General features: G+C 42.1%; 1 protein-coding gene across 1 annotated transcript in view; it reads left to right on the forward strand.

Annotated features, from left to right (window-relative positions):
* Positions 1-15,367, forward strand: part of LOC118091395 (solute carrier family 23 member 1) — a 47,771-nt gene extending 32,404 nt beyond the window's left edge. The window contains exons 7-13 of the mRNA XM_060279729.1: positions 1,119-1,239; positions 1,594-1,750; positions 2,873-3,126; positions 5,004-5,168; positions 7,237-7,345; positions 10,434-10,529; positions 12,172-15,367. Of these exons, the coding sequence (XP_060135712.1) occupies positions 1,119-1,239; positions 1,594-1,750; positions 2,873-3,126; positions 5,004-5,168; positions 7,237-7,345; positions 10,434-10,529; positions 12,172-12,434 (1,165 nt within the window). The 3' untranslated portion in view covers positions 12,435-15,367. The remainder of the gene's footprint in view (positions 1-1,118; positions 1,240-1,593; positions 1,751-2,872; positions 3,127-5,003; positions 5,169-7,236; positions 7,346-10,433; positions 10,530-12,171) is intronic.

The raw sequence follows: 15,367 nt of genomic DNA on the forward strand, positions 1-15,367 counted from the left end.
CTCTCTGCAGTTCCCTCTGTGCTGGACGATCCACCAACTCTCTGAAGCCAGTTTTTGAGGGGTGCTGAGGGCTGCAGTGAGAGGACGGAGAGTAAGAATCAGCGAAAACAATCTCTCCTCTTCTTCCTTTAGTAGAGGTATCAGCTGGATTAAAAACTCTGCTGTAAGCATGAGGCCATCAGTTAAATTCCACCCTATCTGTATCAACCAGCAAATGTAAAATAATATATGTAAAATAATACATACCTGGGATGAATTCACAGTTCCTTGGAAACAATGCATCTTTACTGGGCAAAATAATGTATTTCCCAATTTCTGTTGTTAGTTCCATGCCTCAATTCAGTCACACTCCTGGCATGGCATGTGCTTTATGCTCACATGTAGATATATTCTTCGAGGCATTAAATAGGCTTGATCCTCTGATTTTTACAATGAGCTTTTCATCTGTTTCTAAGTGTGGAATACTAATAAGTGCACACTGCTTGAAACAAAGTACACTGTTGTTGATTTGTTTTGCTTTTTTAACCCTGCTTTCTGTCACATGACACAAAGTGGCTTACAAGATTTACAAACACAATAAACTAATGAAGCACAACAATGCACATTAATCAGAAAATATAAATGCACAACATACACAACAGCCGATTAACAGTGCAATCCACTGCTTTGCATATCAGATCAGAACAAAGTAAATTCCAATGAATTAAGTAAGGTATGCTTGCATGTAAATATTAGGATCCCAGCCTAAAATAGGTATTTTGGAAAACACAAAAATCCAGTCATGAGAACTTTGATATCAGATGCTTATCTCTGTTTGTGACTTGCACAGAGGTGTGTGGAATTTTGTAAGATGATTCAGGACAGTTGGTATCTCAGTAAATGAAGTCGATCCCATACAATAGTGTAGAAGAAAACAGTGTAATAAACATGGTTGTGAAAAGGCAGTGTAGTAGGAACATTGCACCCCAATATGTGAATAAGTGCAATGCAAGCATACAAATGGCACCAATGTTTGTATTTGTTCTTGTATAAATACTCCCTTAAGTTCTGAATCAGGACCTCCAAGTCAACATAAAACATAAACAACTTTTTCTTAACTTCTTTCTTTTCCACTTCAGAACCATGTTTCTCATAGTTCTGTTCTCTCAGTACCTGAAAAGTGTTCCTGTCCCAGTGCCATCTTACAGCACAAGCAAGAGATGCCATTTCTCCAAGGTCTACCTCTTCCAGATTTTCCCTGTGAGTTAACCCCTTTGAACTTTTGATGACCAGATAGACCACAGCAGGTAGACGAAAATAAAACTAAAGCATGCTTCCTTTCAGTCACATAACAAATTGTATTGACTTCCACTCGTGCGTTGGCAATGAAATAAGCCAGCTGCAGAGGAAGTTTGCCCATTGTTTCATGCTGTGCCTTTATTTGGGTGAGGGTTTGGTGGTTTTTCTTATGATTGAGTAGCTATACCACAACTACATTTCTTTGATGCACTTTGCAAATGTAATGGGAAATACTGTTGAACTATATACAGCTTCCAGTCTGGAGGAACGAGTCCTGCCACTAACAGTGATTCATTGTCTTCTGTAACTGATTAGGTGCTGTTTGGCCTTACACTTACTTGGCTTCTCTGTTTTATACTTACCATCACCAATGTGTTCCCTTCGGACCCACTTGCTTATGGCTACAAAGCCCGGACTGACAGCAAAGGGGATGCTCTTTCACAGGCACCCTGGTTTCGGTTTCCTTACCCAGGTATTTTCATGCCGTAAAGTTGCTGATTTTTTGCCTCCCCATTACGAGTGAAAACATTAACCAACTGCTTGGTTCTCTTTATTAGTTGGTTTCAGATTAATTTCAGATATGGTCTTCTTCAGACCAAAGGGCTTCATTGTTAACAGTACTGCTAACAGTCTATATGTATCTGTTGATTCTGCCAATGTGTTTAAGACTGTTTCAAACAATCATTGGGTATTTATTACAGTGCGTGGGCATAGCCGGGAGGAATCAGCTGTCCCCCTCCCCCAATCAAGTTAATAAATAAAAATACTTAACTAAAAGTAGAAATTGTAGAAAGATTTGACAGATTTTTCTGAGCACTTGAGGTCAAAAGAAAGTAATTTAAAACAACTGTCGTGGGGACATTTCGTTCTGAATCTGCTAGACAGAGCCAGGGAGAGGATGATGACAGGTGGGTGTCCTGCCCGCCCCCCCCCAACATAATTCATGGCTACACCCACGTTACAGTGGCATAGCTGCCCATTCCGTACAGGGGGGGGGTAAAACTTTGGAGCAGCAAGATTGTCTAGGAGTTGACTTGGAAGCAGGTAGAGGTGGATATGGAAGAACACAACTGACAGGACTGATCCTTGTTCCAGGCACTTCTGATTTAGGCAACAGCCACTCTTCCATAGTGAGACATTGCACACAAATAGTTCATCCTTGGCGACAGCTTCCACTTGGTTCGTACTTAAATGATTCACCATGTATTGACAACTGATATGTCGAGCAAGTTAAAGTAGCTTCCTATGCGGTGGTTATCACCTGCAAAACAGTCCTGATGGTTGTCCTGTTAATAATTGTCGTTGGCAAAATAGCAGTTCCTTTGGCTCCAACGTTTGGCAACATCTAAAGAAGTTTTAGCTACTTATGCTGGTGAGCTTCACCAGGGCCGGCTCTAGGTAGAGTCCCGGTGGCGCGGGGCGCCAGGGCGCGGGGCCGATAGCCATGCTGCGCCCTGCGAGGGCAGGGGCGCCGGAGTGATCTCCGCCCCTCAGCGCCAGGGCACACGACCTGCTCGAGACTGCCCTGAGCTTCACCAGCCTCAGATCCACAGTCTTAACATGGAGACTTTGTTATTGTGTTTGTGATACACAGGTCAATGGGGAGTTCCAACCATTAGCTTGGCTGGGATATTTGGCATCATAGCTGGAGTGATCTCCTCCATGGTGGAGTCAGTAGGCGATTACTATGCCTGTGCTCGTTTATCTGGTGCTCCACCTCCTCCCAAGCATGCAATCAACCGTGGAATCGGAGTGGAGGGGATTGGCTGCCTTCTGGCGGGAGCCTGGGGAACAGGAAATGGCACCACTTCATACAGTGAAAACGTGGGTGCTTTGGGCATCACTCGGGTAAGTCTGATTTCAGTACAATAAATTTAATTCCACTGTAGCAGTGCTAGCATTTTTGCAGAAGAGACAGCCACACATGTGCTCTTAAAACAGGCACCCCAACCTTCAGCCTTCCATATGTTTTGGACTACAATTCCCATGATCCCTGACCACTGGTCCTGTTAGCTAGGAATCATGGGAGTTGTAGGCCAAAACATCTGGAGGGCCGCAGGTTGGGGATGCCTGTCTTAAAACAAACATGGGCTATGCATGGATAGTATTTTCCCAACTGTTCTAACGCCAGGGAACTCTTTCCACATTAGCTTGTCTTCTGAGCAACACTGAGGGCATCTGCTGTGGAAATCCTGTGCTTTGCAGAGGATTCTGGGCAATTTTCTAGAGTAAACATTCAGTTTGTGTAGGGCATTTCCCAGGTCACACACACCACTGGCACATCTGAACTGAGAGCATAGCCTGAGAATCCCCCAGTACTCCCCTGGATCTGCACACTGCAGGGGGAGATCAGCAGCGGCGGGCAGGCTCAGCGCTCACATTGCGATCTTTGTAAAAAGTGTAGCAGAGGGGAATGGAAGAAAAAGTTAATGGGGTTAGGCGCCATCTTGCTGCCCTACGCTTGAGGCACTAACACAAGCTCTGCTAAGCTTTTAAATGAGCAAGTTTGCTGGATTGCTGTGCTGAAGAGTCCTCCCAAGCAGCCTGTTGCTCTGTGATAGACTTATCTCATCACAATTCAGAGGGTTAGCTTTTCTCTCTAATGAGCCACAACATTTTAGTCCTCTCCGTGGTAGTATATTATCAGAAATCAAGTTGTGCAGTAATATGATTACCTTCAGAAAGTTTATTAATGTTCTATAGGTTGTAGAAAGAACAAGGGTGAGGGGAACCTCTGCCCCGCAGGTCTGTTTCCCACAAACCATGCCCACCTGATGCTATGTTTAATATCTGCTATTGTCATTTAGAGCATTTAAAGGGAATATTTTTAACACCTCTTATAAGTATGAGCACTAAAAACATAGCATATTTAACAGGAAAATCCATGGAACAACCAGAAATGCTGTATTTCCATTGGTAGAAAAAACACTTGGCTATTGAGTCTTACTGTAATCTTATCTGATAATATGGCCATTATTATTAGTTGTTACATTTATCAGTCCATTTACTCAGTAAAAGGTCTCAAAATGGCTTGACAAGGTAAAATACAACACGTAAAAGCCATTTAAAACCTGAAAATAAAAATAAAACAGCGAACAATACTTAATAATATGCACATTCAGCAACATATTAACAAGGGCAAGGTCCTGTAAGAAAAACACTCTGGGGAGACGGCGTACTCCCCAAGACTCCAGAGCGTCTTTCTTGTGGCCCTCTCTGGCTGGCATGTCCCTTCAGTTCAGAGTGCCAGTAATATGCGGCTCTTTCTTCATGAAAAGAACATGCAAGTCTTCCAGCATAATGCAGCAAGAAGAACGACTCATCTGTAGTTCTAAACTACTTTATTTACAGTCTATATACAGAGACTCCATAATCACGTCTGTGTTCTCCGAACAAGAGTACAGTACTGCAACACGGCAGAAGTGAAACTAACACATACAATAACAACACTTAAGCGGAAGAGATAAGATAGACTTCCGTTCTCACACTCTCTCAGACACTCATGTGATTTACACCAAACCTAACAGTCCTTGCTGTAGCAGCTAAGGATAGATAAAATCCTAACAGGTCTTACCTTCCACCCTAAAAGATGACCACTACTGTAGGAGGCAACATGAGCTAATTAACCAAAGCCCTACAGTCAGAACTGACAGAGCTCTGAAACATATCATTATCTTTGTCCTTTTATGGGGGCTTGTAATTCTCTTCTGTTCTTCTCAACATAGGTCGGGAGTAGAATGGTCATTGTGGCTGGCGGCTGCGTTATGCTTTTGACTGGCATGTTTGGCAAAGTTGGAGCTATATTTGCCAGCATTCCAACTCCCATCATTGGAGGAATGTTTTTTGTGATGTTTGGCATCATCACGGCTGTGGGAGTTTCCAATTTACAGGTGAGAGTTTTGCTTCAAAAATCAATTTAATTCTGCATAGGTGAGGAGGAGCCATTTGTGCACAGTTTCAGTTTCACTGGATATCCTCAGCTCAGCACTCGAATTCTAACCTGATATCCACACCAAACATTTTAAAGCATGTGGCTCAATCCCCGCCCCACCTACAAATCCTGGGAACTGTAGTTTGTTAAGGCTGCTTAGGACTGTAGCTCTGTGAGGGGGAAACTACAGTTCCCACAATTCTTTGTGGGGTATGTGCTTTAAATGTATGGTGTGGGGGAGTTATTGTATTCTGCCTCATAGCCTAAATATAGTCTATCAAGGCGTCTTACATTAAAGAAAAAACATAATCTGTGACAGCTAAGAAATAGTTGAATAGCCCAAATTTAATATTAAATGTGTTTCAGGTAAGAAAATTATCAAGGACCATTGCAGTTGGGTAACAAGATGTAATAAGTAGTTCTTCCTATTTTGCATGGTTGGTATGTCTACAGCTGAGGTGATAGGCAAGGATTGCAAATTGTTAAGACTGCTAGTTGCACTGATGGGATAGTTACAATTTATGAAAGACAATGAATTGGGTTGAAACAAAAAATAAAAAAATTCCTTCCAGTAGCACCTTAGAGACCAACTAAGTTTGTCATAGGTATGAGCTTTCGTGTGCATGCACACTTCTTCAGATGAATTGGGTTGTTAATGAGGGGGTGGGAATTCACAAAGTATCAATTTTCAGTAAGATACATGCCAAGGATGGTTTTTCACTGTAAGTAGAGAAGCATTTCAGAAAGTTGAAGGAACCTGGTAACATGACCTTAAGATGAAGATGATTTGAGATTGTTAACAAATCCAAAAGTGTCAATGAACTATGAGTTAACTTCTGTTAAAAAGTACAGGTGTGTTCAAACTACAATATTTAATAGAAATAAAACAAAACTATTAAGTTTAAACATTAACTCTGCTATAATGGGATAAATCAGCACATTGAAATGCGTCCTAAAACCAAGGTGACATCTTTCTAACAGACTAGATTGCCTTTATCAACATCATTATCAGATAGAAAAGATTACAAGAGATTTTCTGAGCTGATAAAAGGTGAAGATTTTGTAGTTAGATAAAATTGCTATCATAAAAAAGCATTATCAAAGGCTTCATCTTTGAAAATTATTCATTTTCTTTTTCATCAAGGATACTTACATATCTTATATGGAAAAGTAAACATCCTAGTGTAGCATTAATTGCTTTATAGAAACCCAAAGAGCTTGACTGCTTGCCCAAACTTGTCTATTACCAGATTAAAGTAAGTCTAAAACAAATTAAAGCAAAGGATTCTTCTTAGAAGAGCACTTATCATTGTCTTGGGTACCATAAAAGCATAAGTGCACCGTATTTCAGTTCTTTCATACCATCAACTTTCGAGTTGTGGAATATACTCAAGACTATATTGCGCTGAAATATTTATTATTACTATGTTATACAAATAGGCATGCATGGGGTGTACTGGACACATCCTAATGTTTTTTTAATAAAAACTGAGGATTCTGGTGAGAAGGAGAGAGCACAGAGTAGCAACCCAGCTTCTATGTCCCGCCACTTCCAGTGACAGATGTAAGCAGAAACAGAAGCTGCAGATCTATTTCAGCCTTTTTCTTCTGCCTGCGTCTGTCACTGTCTCATGGCTCTTTCTCTGCCTGAGCTCAGAGTCTGGGACACCTGCTCAGGGACACATGAAAACCTTCAAGGGCACCATGGTGCCTGTGGGCACCCAGTTGGCAACTCCTGCCCTACTGTAACTCAGTGTGTAGCTAAGCCTAAGCATGTGCAACTGAAACCACCACATATTGATTCCCCATTTTCCCTTACTCTGTTTCCCTTGTGTTGAATTTTAGAGTGTAAGCCCTTTGGCGCATGGACTTGCCCTCTTATACTCAGTAAAGCACTATGCACACAGATGGAATAATAAAGAATCAACAATGCTGCATTGTCTACATACCAAAAATAGCTGGTGAAATTAATGGATATTGTAGTATCCCTTTGTTTTCCCTCTAAAGACCACCTCCTCTTTATTCAGTATACAGATATGAACTCTTCAAGAAACCTTTTCATTTTTGGATTTTCTATATTTGCGGGTCTGACGGTTCCATTCTGGGTGCAGAAGAATTCAGAAGTAGTGGAAACAGGTGAATGTTGTTTTCATTATATTTTGTCTTTTGCCTGATGTCAACAGAAAATGAATTAGAAATGTAACCCACTAAAATTGGGGTGTGGTTCCCATCATTAACTTCTGGCTCACACTGTGGTTTCAGTTACATTGCTTCTGCCAACTCAGGAGTTCGAAAGCACACCAGTGTAAGTAGATAAATAGGTACTTCTGTGGCAGGAAAGTAAACGGCACTTCCATATGCTCTGGTTTCTGTCACGGTGTTGTTGTACCAGAAGCTGTTTAGCCATCCTGGCCACATGACCCGGAAAGCTGTCTGTGGACAAACACCAGATCCCTCAGCCTGAAGCAAGATGAGCACCCCACCCCATATTTGCCTTAACTGTCCTGGGGTCCTTTACCTTACCTTACATTTCATGTATTTGAATTCTGGACTTTGACAGATACAGTGCTCATGCTAAGAAGCTGCCGTGGGTGATTCTCATCTGCTGCAAGTGGTTTCTGCCTTAAGATGCCAGATGATAACTGTTCCAGTCACATGTTTGTAGCCGTCATCCTCCAAATTCACTTAACAGCATTATCAAAGCTGACTAAGCCAACCACCTTTTTTGGGTGGAGACATGCATGCAAATCCATGTTTGTGCAACCAGTTAACATGTATTGAATCTGTAGATTGGGTCAAATGGGTTAAAATATGAAGACTGTTGTTTTAGCTTTTTTAAATTTAATTTAATTTATACGTTCCTTTCCCACATGCCCAAAACGACTTGCAATAGATACCAGAACCATAGATATCAGGTATCTAAAAGAAGAGGGATGCGCTTGGCACTGTGGGTTAAACCACTGTGCTGCTTGGGCTTGCCGATCGAAAGGTCAGTGGTTCGAATTCCCGTGACGGGGTGAGATCCCGATGTTCCGTCCCAGCTCCTGCCAACCTAGCAGTTCGAAAGCACGTCAAAGTGCAAGTAGATAAATAGGTACCGCTCTGGCGGGAAGGTAAACATGTCTGAAATTATTTATTGCAATCAAATAATATTGGCTTTCCTTTTGTATTTTATTATATTAACAATATTAAGAGGGGAAAATAAGACCAGCTTTAGAGTAGCTATTATCTTCAGGCATTCAACCTTTCATCTGAAAGGTTTTCATATGGGAAAAGGGAAATAAGTGTGCTAGCTCCCCCTCCCCGCCTCATTCCTGCACCTATTCGCATCCCTGTCACTCTTGACAAGTTGGAGGGATATCCTCTGAAGCAGGGAGCCTGTCTGGACTGGCTCAAGGCATTTTTCTGCCTGAGGCAAAAGTCAAAATGACACCCTCCCCCAGGGCACATACAGGAGCCAATTGGACTGGTTATTGAATCTTATTCCAATACTGGCGAAAGGACAATGCCTTCCACTGCACTTGAGGGCAGTAGGCTAGCATAGGGGGGTGCAGGGCAAGCCACATGCCACTCACTGCTCTGGCCACTCCCCCTACTTCAGCAGCTGCCGCCTGAGGAAGCTGCGTCACTATGCCTCATTGTAGGGGCGGACCTGGAACCTGTTCTAATTGTGTAGGTTCCTCACATGATGTGAAACCCTGAAAATTCACAAATCTAAAAAGCCAGAGGAGCCTGCACAAGTAGAAAAGGGCTCCCTGTTGCACAGTTTATCCTCCCAACCCGTGGACAGGAATGTCAACAGGAGGACAGGGGTAACATGCTCGTCCCTCACCCCATGAAGGGTTTAGAACACCTGAACTAGGTTTATGACAGCATTCTATCTTGCGTTTATAGTTAGTATCACTATTTGAGTTTCTGAAGAGAAACATATCTTCTTAGATATGGTTAGTTGTATTGATTCTAAACAGTGCAGATATTTGGCTCAATGACTGCTGCTTTGGTACATTGTACAACAAAAGGCCGTAGTTCAAAGCACAGTCTTTATATTATCAGATACGGGAGATTTAGCAACATGAGATGGATATCTCTATTTTGAGGGCTGATATGCTTGAATTGCAGAGTTGAGAATGTGAATTGAGTGCAGGGTGATGTTTGCAATTATGTGATAGCTTCCCTGTTATGCCCAGTTCACAATTCCAGGGCATCTGTCTGTTAAACAGAATATTGTTTGTTGGACAGAATATTGAGGTAAATATACACTTTTGTCCCCCCCCCCCAATTTTTTTATTCATTTTATAATAAAATACAAAGAAAATGAAAACAAACAAACAAACACAATCCACATACATAAAGAACAAACAAACAAAACAAACTTAAAACATTTTGAATATTATTCTTTTTGTCACATCTTAGGGTGACTTCCTCGGGACTCCCCTATCTGCGTTTCACTATCATTCATCTCTAGCAATTTCTTAATCATATCTTACATTCGTATTATATACCTTTCTTAACTTAATTTCTCTACATAGTACTCTAAAATCTATTCACTTTAACTTATCTTAAACCTAAACGATACATTCTTAACCTACAGCTTATATCTACTTCCAAATCAATTCAAACTTCAATTTTATTATATTTCTTTCAATAAACTTTAAAATTCTTCCAGTCTTCTTCCACCGCCTCCTCTCCCTGGTCGCGGAGTCTCCCGGTCAGTTCAGCAAGTTCCATATAGTCCAGGGGTCAGCAAACTTTTTCAACAGGGGGCCGGTCCACTGTTCCTCAGACCTTGTGGGGGGCTGGACTATATTTTTTTAAAAAATGAACGAATTCCTATGCCCCACAAATAACCCAGAGATGCATTTTAAATAAAAGGACACACTCTACTCATGTAAAAACATGCTGATTCCCGACCATCTGCGGGCCGGATTGAGAAGGCGATTGGGCCGCATCCGGCCCCCTGGCCTTAGTTTGGGGACCCCTGATATAGTCCATCATTTTCATTTGCCATTCTTCTATTGTTGGTACTTCTTGTGTTTTCCATTTTTTTAGCTATCAATATTCTTGCTGCTGTTGTGGTATACAAAAAGAATGAAACATCTTTTGGGGGGATTTCTTTTCCGACTATGCCCAACGAAAACAACACTTTTAAAAAATGGCTTCCATCATGAGCTGTTGGGATTTGTTGGGGTTTCTAGTTTGTTTGACAAGTGGATTCTGTTTCTAGGAATTCAACAACTGGACCAAGTAATCAATGTGCTGCTCACCACAGGCATGTTTGTTGGGGGATTCCTGGGCTTTATCCTCGATAACACTATTCCAGGTAGGAATTACAATAATATCCCAGCTTTCTTGACTATGTTCTAGTGTTCGTTCCTAATGCACAGTTGCAAAGGTATGGCTGCCAGGGTTTTTGAGCCCCAGGTCATTTTCAGAATAAATCTGAGATCCAGTCCTGATGGCTTTAAAAACACAGAGTTCTTTAGCTTTCTAGCCACTCCCTCTGAATCAGTAACACTGGAGCACTTAAAACATTAGCTTAACTGAGAACGTGTTTTTCCATGACCCAACCACATGCAGGCATAGGCCCTGACCACTGAGTCAACAACACATTGGGAGCAGGGTGCTAATTCCTTGGGGGAAACTAATCATGCAGTTTTGGCGATTTAAAAGTTACCCTACAAGAGAGCAGCTCTCAACACAGCTGGAGTAAAGTTTAAAGGAGCCAACTCCAGGTTTGAGGGGGGACTTTTGTGTGGTTATGGGGCGTCCATCATTAGGACAGTCAATCCCTGTCCTCTAGCCCCTCTGCAGATTTCAAGCTTTCATATATATTTTTAAGAGTAAGTTTCTAGCATTTGTAGAACATGAGAGAGGAGGCAAAGTGGGCAGGTATTTTTGTGACCAACTAACCTGCTTTCAGTGTCTTATTTGGCCACTGCCACCCCACCCAGATAACTTTCTGTAGTGGATCATGAATGTCAACAGTAGCCGTGAGGGTATCCTAGAGCAATGCTATGCCAGGGGCATTGTGGGAAATTAAAATGGCAGCTATACTCAGCCACCTGGTGCCTCTGAGATCACTGATCTGGGGAGAAAATGTTACAGAGGGCCCATGGCGGGAAACATTGGCAGGCCTTGCCAGGCTTTTGCTGCTGTGTAGCTGCACCTGTGTCAGGTGCTGTGCTGTCCCCGAAAGCACCCTGCTGGTGCAGTAGAAACATCCTCAGCATTTTGATTTGAGGAGGCCGAGGGTGTGGCCACTACACAGATTGGGATCAGGGAGGTTTCTTTTTAGACCAAGCCTTGTGGGTTCTGAGGGCAAAACTGTTTTGCTTTTTGTAGCAGAAAGGCACAGTCAAAACCACTTTACAGGTTTACAGAGGCAATTGGCACGACAGAGCTGTGTTTATAATATATTCAGTGTACAGTGGTACCTCAGGTTAAGAACTTAATTCGTTCCGGAGGTCCGTTCTTAACTCGAAACTGTTCTTAACCTGAGGTACCACTTTAGCTAATGGGGCCTCCTGCTGCCGCCGCCATGTGATTTCTGTTCTCATCCTGAAGCAAAGTTCTTAACTCAAGGTACTATTTCTGGGTTAGTAACCTGAAGCGTTTGTTACCCAAGGTACCACTGTACTATATAGCACTAGTCATTACACCATGCCTTGCATTTTGCCCATATTCAAAAAGAGTATGAGAGTTACATTCCTGACGCTTTTCATATTTTTGTTACAACTGTGAAGTTGTCTTGTGAGAACTGATGCTTATTGTGAATGGCTCCTATTTTTTCTTATACACTAAATGGCTGTAGTTTATGTAAGATTCATATGTTTATGTAAGATTCATACTTTTTGTGGCACTTTTTGAGGCTGATGCTTACCGATGACACGAAATCGCTTTGTTATTCTATAGGATGCCTTTTTCTATTAGCCTCTGCTAACCATTCTGTTTTCCTTTGGTAGGGAGCTTGGAAGAGCGGGGACTCCTGGCATGGAAAGAGGGTTATAAGGAGGAATCTGACGATACTGTGAACACCTCAGACATCTATGATCTACCCTTTGGAATAGGTTCTAAGTTCTGTGCTGCTGACTGGTTCCAGTATCTCCCAACGTGCCCAAAGCGGCCAGCTAGAAACAATGCAAAGGAACGCAATAATTCACAGGAGAACAAAAGCAAATTTAATTCGGAAAAGGACACAGAAATAAACATCGACACAAGAATATAAGACTGCATCAGTAAACAAACTTGACTTGCTAAGCCATTGAAGCAACAGCTTCCTTTTTTCTGGTTTCTTATCAATGAGATTGTGGCTGCAGCAAGAGACTAAGTTTCGGCAAACAACTCCATAATTTGCCATCAACGCAAACTGGCCATGTGTGCCAATTTCTCTGCTGCGAGAATACAGTACCAGTTTGAGGGATAGCCTGGCTAGGGAGCCCAGCAGCACCCAAGACAATAATTTGTTTTCCTTTCTACCGTGGGAAACTGTTTTCCTGAAAATTGAATCTGTGGTTCTTGAGTTTCTGAGTAACTAGACAAGCTAGTTCCAAGGAGCAAAGCTGCTGTCCTAGGCTTCCTTAAATCCAGCCTGTTTTTGTCTCTGATCACGTGCAGTTGGCCAAACTGCTTAATATGTGTGTCACAATACTTTGTTGCTCCCACACCTTTTAGTCTTCGGCTTTGTCCATAAGTATGGGGAACCTGTGGGCCCTCAAATGTTGTTGGACTCCATTAGCCTTAGCTCAACATGGCCAGTGGTCAGTAACGTCAGGAGTTGTAGTTCAACAACACCTGTGTTGTTTGCTACAACAGGCTCCTGAATTAAACTGGGGCTTCCAAAGTCTATAAAATAGTTCTAAGCTGCTTTTAGGCTTTCATGGAAATCAGTATCTGTGAGAAGCCACACAGAACAAGATATGCTTGATCTTGGTTATATTCACAAGATGTTGTACTTTGTATTTTAAATCTACCCTAAAGGAAGGATTCAATAAACTTACCTCGGGGATGGACTCTTGATCATCTTCCTGTGTGTATGTAACAAGAGACCTCTTAGGTTTACTTGTTGGCATTATCCCAAAGTGCCTTCTGTCTAAGATACACAAAGCTTTAATTGTGGTAGACTAAGACTAGGGCATTCACATTCACCTTTTTTTTGGGGGGGGGACTTTTGGAAGGCCTAGTCTCATTCTGGTGACTACTGGGATGACGCTCCTATACAGTGTTGATGCCCAAATAAAACTCTGTGCCTCTGCCAAATTCTGAGGGCCGTTCTCTATTTCCGTTTTTGTATTCATAGAAATTCTCCTTGCTCAAAATATGCCCCAAATACGTATCTAGTATTTTTAGGTCAGACAGGATGAATTTCCTTTACACTTGTGTGTTGTCTCTTTCCATTTCTGCCAGTCTGTTCATACTACAGAGCTCTTTCACCGTTGCCTCCTATCTGTTGACAGCTCTGTTTCCACTTTGCTGATCCTTCCTCAATATCTCCCCATGTCCAGGTTTTCACAATCCCACCTACACTCACTTCGTATTTACCTGAAAACACTGTGCATTTTACTGGGCAGGAGCTGTACACAAATTATCCTACTGCACGTGAGCCGCAGACAAAAGTATTTTAATTGCTCTTTTGACAAAAGAGTCTGTTTGGCTGTGATTAGTCACAAGGCTGCACTGTGCGTGCCCCATTCTTCTCCCACTGTGTGGTGGTGTCTGATAAGCGATAAGATGGGCATGGGTTGTGACCGAGTAAGTTTCCTGCCTACCATTCTATCCTTTGCTCTTACATGGGTGTTTTTATGTGGTTTCTCAGTATCAGCCACTTAAGATGTCCTACACAAGGTCTTACATAAGATTGTATTTGTAATGATATCATATACATTTGCTTGTTCTGTGAACATGAACTCTTGTTCTATTCTTGGGAAGCTAGGACTCAAGCCATCATCTCTCCTAAGATGGCATCTGCTGTGCACATTATCTAAATTTTGAAGACAAGCATTTTTCTTCAAAATGATTATTTTATCCTCATCCTAGTGTGTGCAGATTTAACCAACCATGCAATTAGGAGATTAAAACTTAATTGGGCAACACTTTTTACCACTTCAAACCACTTTTTGTATACAACACTGTGGGTGATGGGTTAACCCTGCATTAACAAGCTCTGTTGTTGTTTAGTCGTTTCGTCGTGTCCAACTCTTCGTGACCCCATGGACCTTAGCACGCCAGGCACTCCTGTCTTCCACTGCCTCCCGCAGTTTGGTCAGACGCATGTTGGTAGCTTCAAGAACACTGTCCAACCATCTCGTCCTCTGTTGTCCCCTTCTCCTTGTGACCTCAATCTTTCCCAACATCAGAGTCTTTTCCAGAGAGTCTTCTCTTCTCAAGAGGTAGCCAAAGTATTGGAGCCTCAGCTTCAGGATCTGTCCTTTTAGTGAGCACTCAGGGCTGATTTCCTTCAGAATGGATAGGTTTGATCTTCTTGCAGTCTATGGGACTCTCAAGAGTCTCCTCCAGCACCAAAATTCAAAAGCATCAATTCTTCGGTGATCAGCCTTCTTTATGGTCCAGCTCTCACTTCCATACATCACTACTGGGAAAACCATAGCTTTAAATATACGGACCTTTGTCGGCAAGGTGATGTCTCTGCTTTTTAAGATGCTGTCTAGGTTTGTCATTGCTTTTCTCCCAAGAAGCAGGCGTCTTTTAATTTCATGACTGCTGTCACCATCTGCAGTGATCATGGAACCCAAGAAAGTAATATCTCTCACTGCCTCCATTTCTTCCCCTTCTGTTTGCCAGGTGATGGGACCAGTGGCCACGATCTTGGTTTTTTTATGTTGAGCTTCAGACCATATTTTGCACTCTCCTCTTTTTACCCTCATTAAAAGGTTCTTTAATTCCTCCTCGCTTTCTGCCATCAAGGTTGCGTCATCTGCATATCTGAGGTTATTGATATTTCTTCCGGCAATCTTAATTCCAGTTTGGGATTCATCATCCATGAAGGGGAACAAGCTCTACCCCACCCAATTTGTGTGCTTTTAATTTCACCTTCTCAATGTGCCATTAAAACAGATTATCCTATATTGTGGATTTGACAATCTTGTATGAAAAAAATGCTGTACACAAGCAAACTCTGTACTGAAAAATAAATAAATCATG

The sequence above is a fragment of the Zootoca vivipara genome, chromosome 10 (genome assembly GCF_963506605.1).
Source record: "Zootoca vivipara chromosome 10, rZooViv1.1, whole genome shotgun sequence".
Taxonomy (NCBI): Eukaryota; Metazoa; Chordata; class Lepidosauria; order Squamata; family Lacertidae; genus Zootoca; species Zootoca vivipara.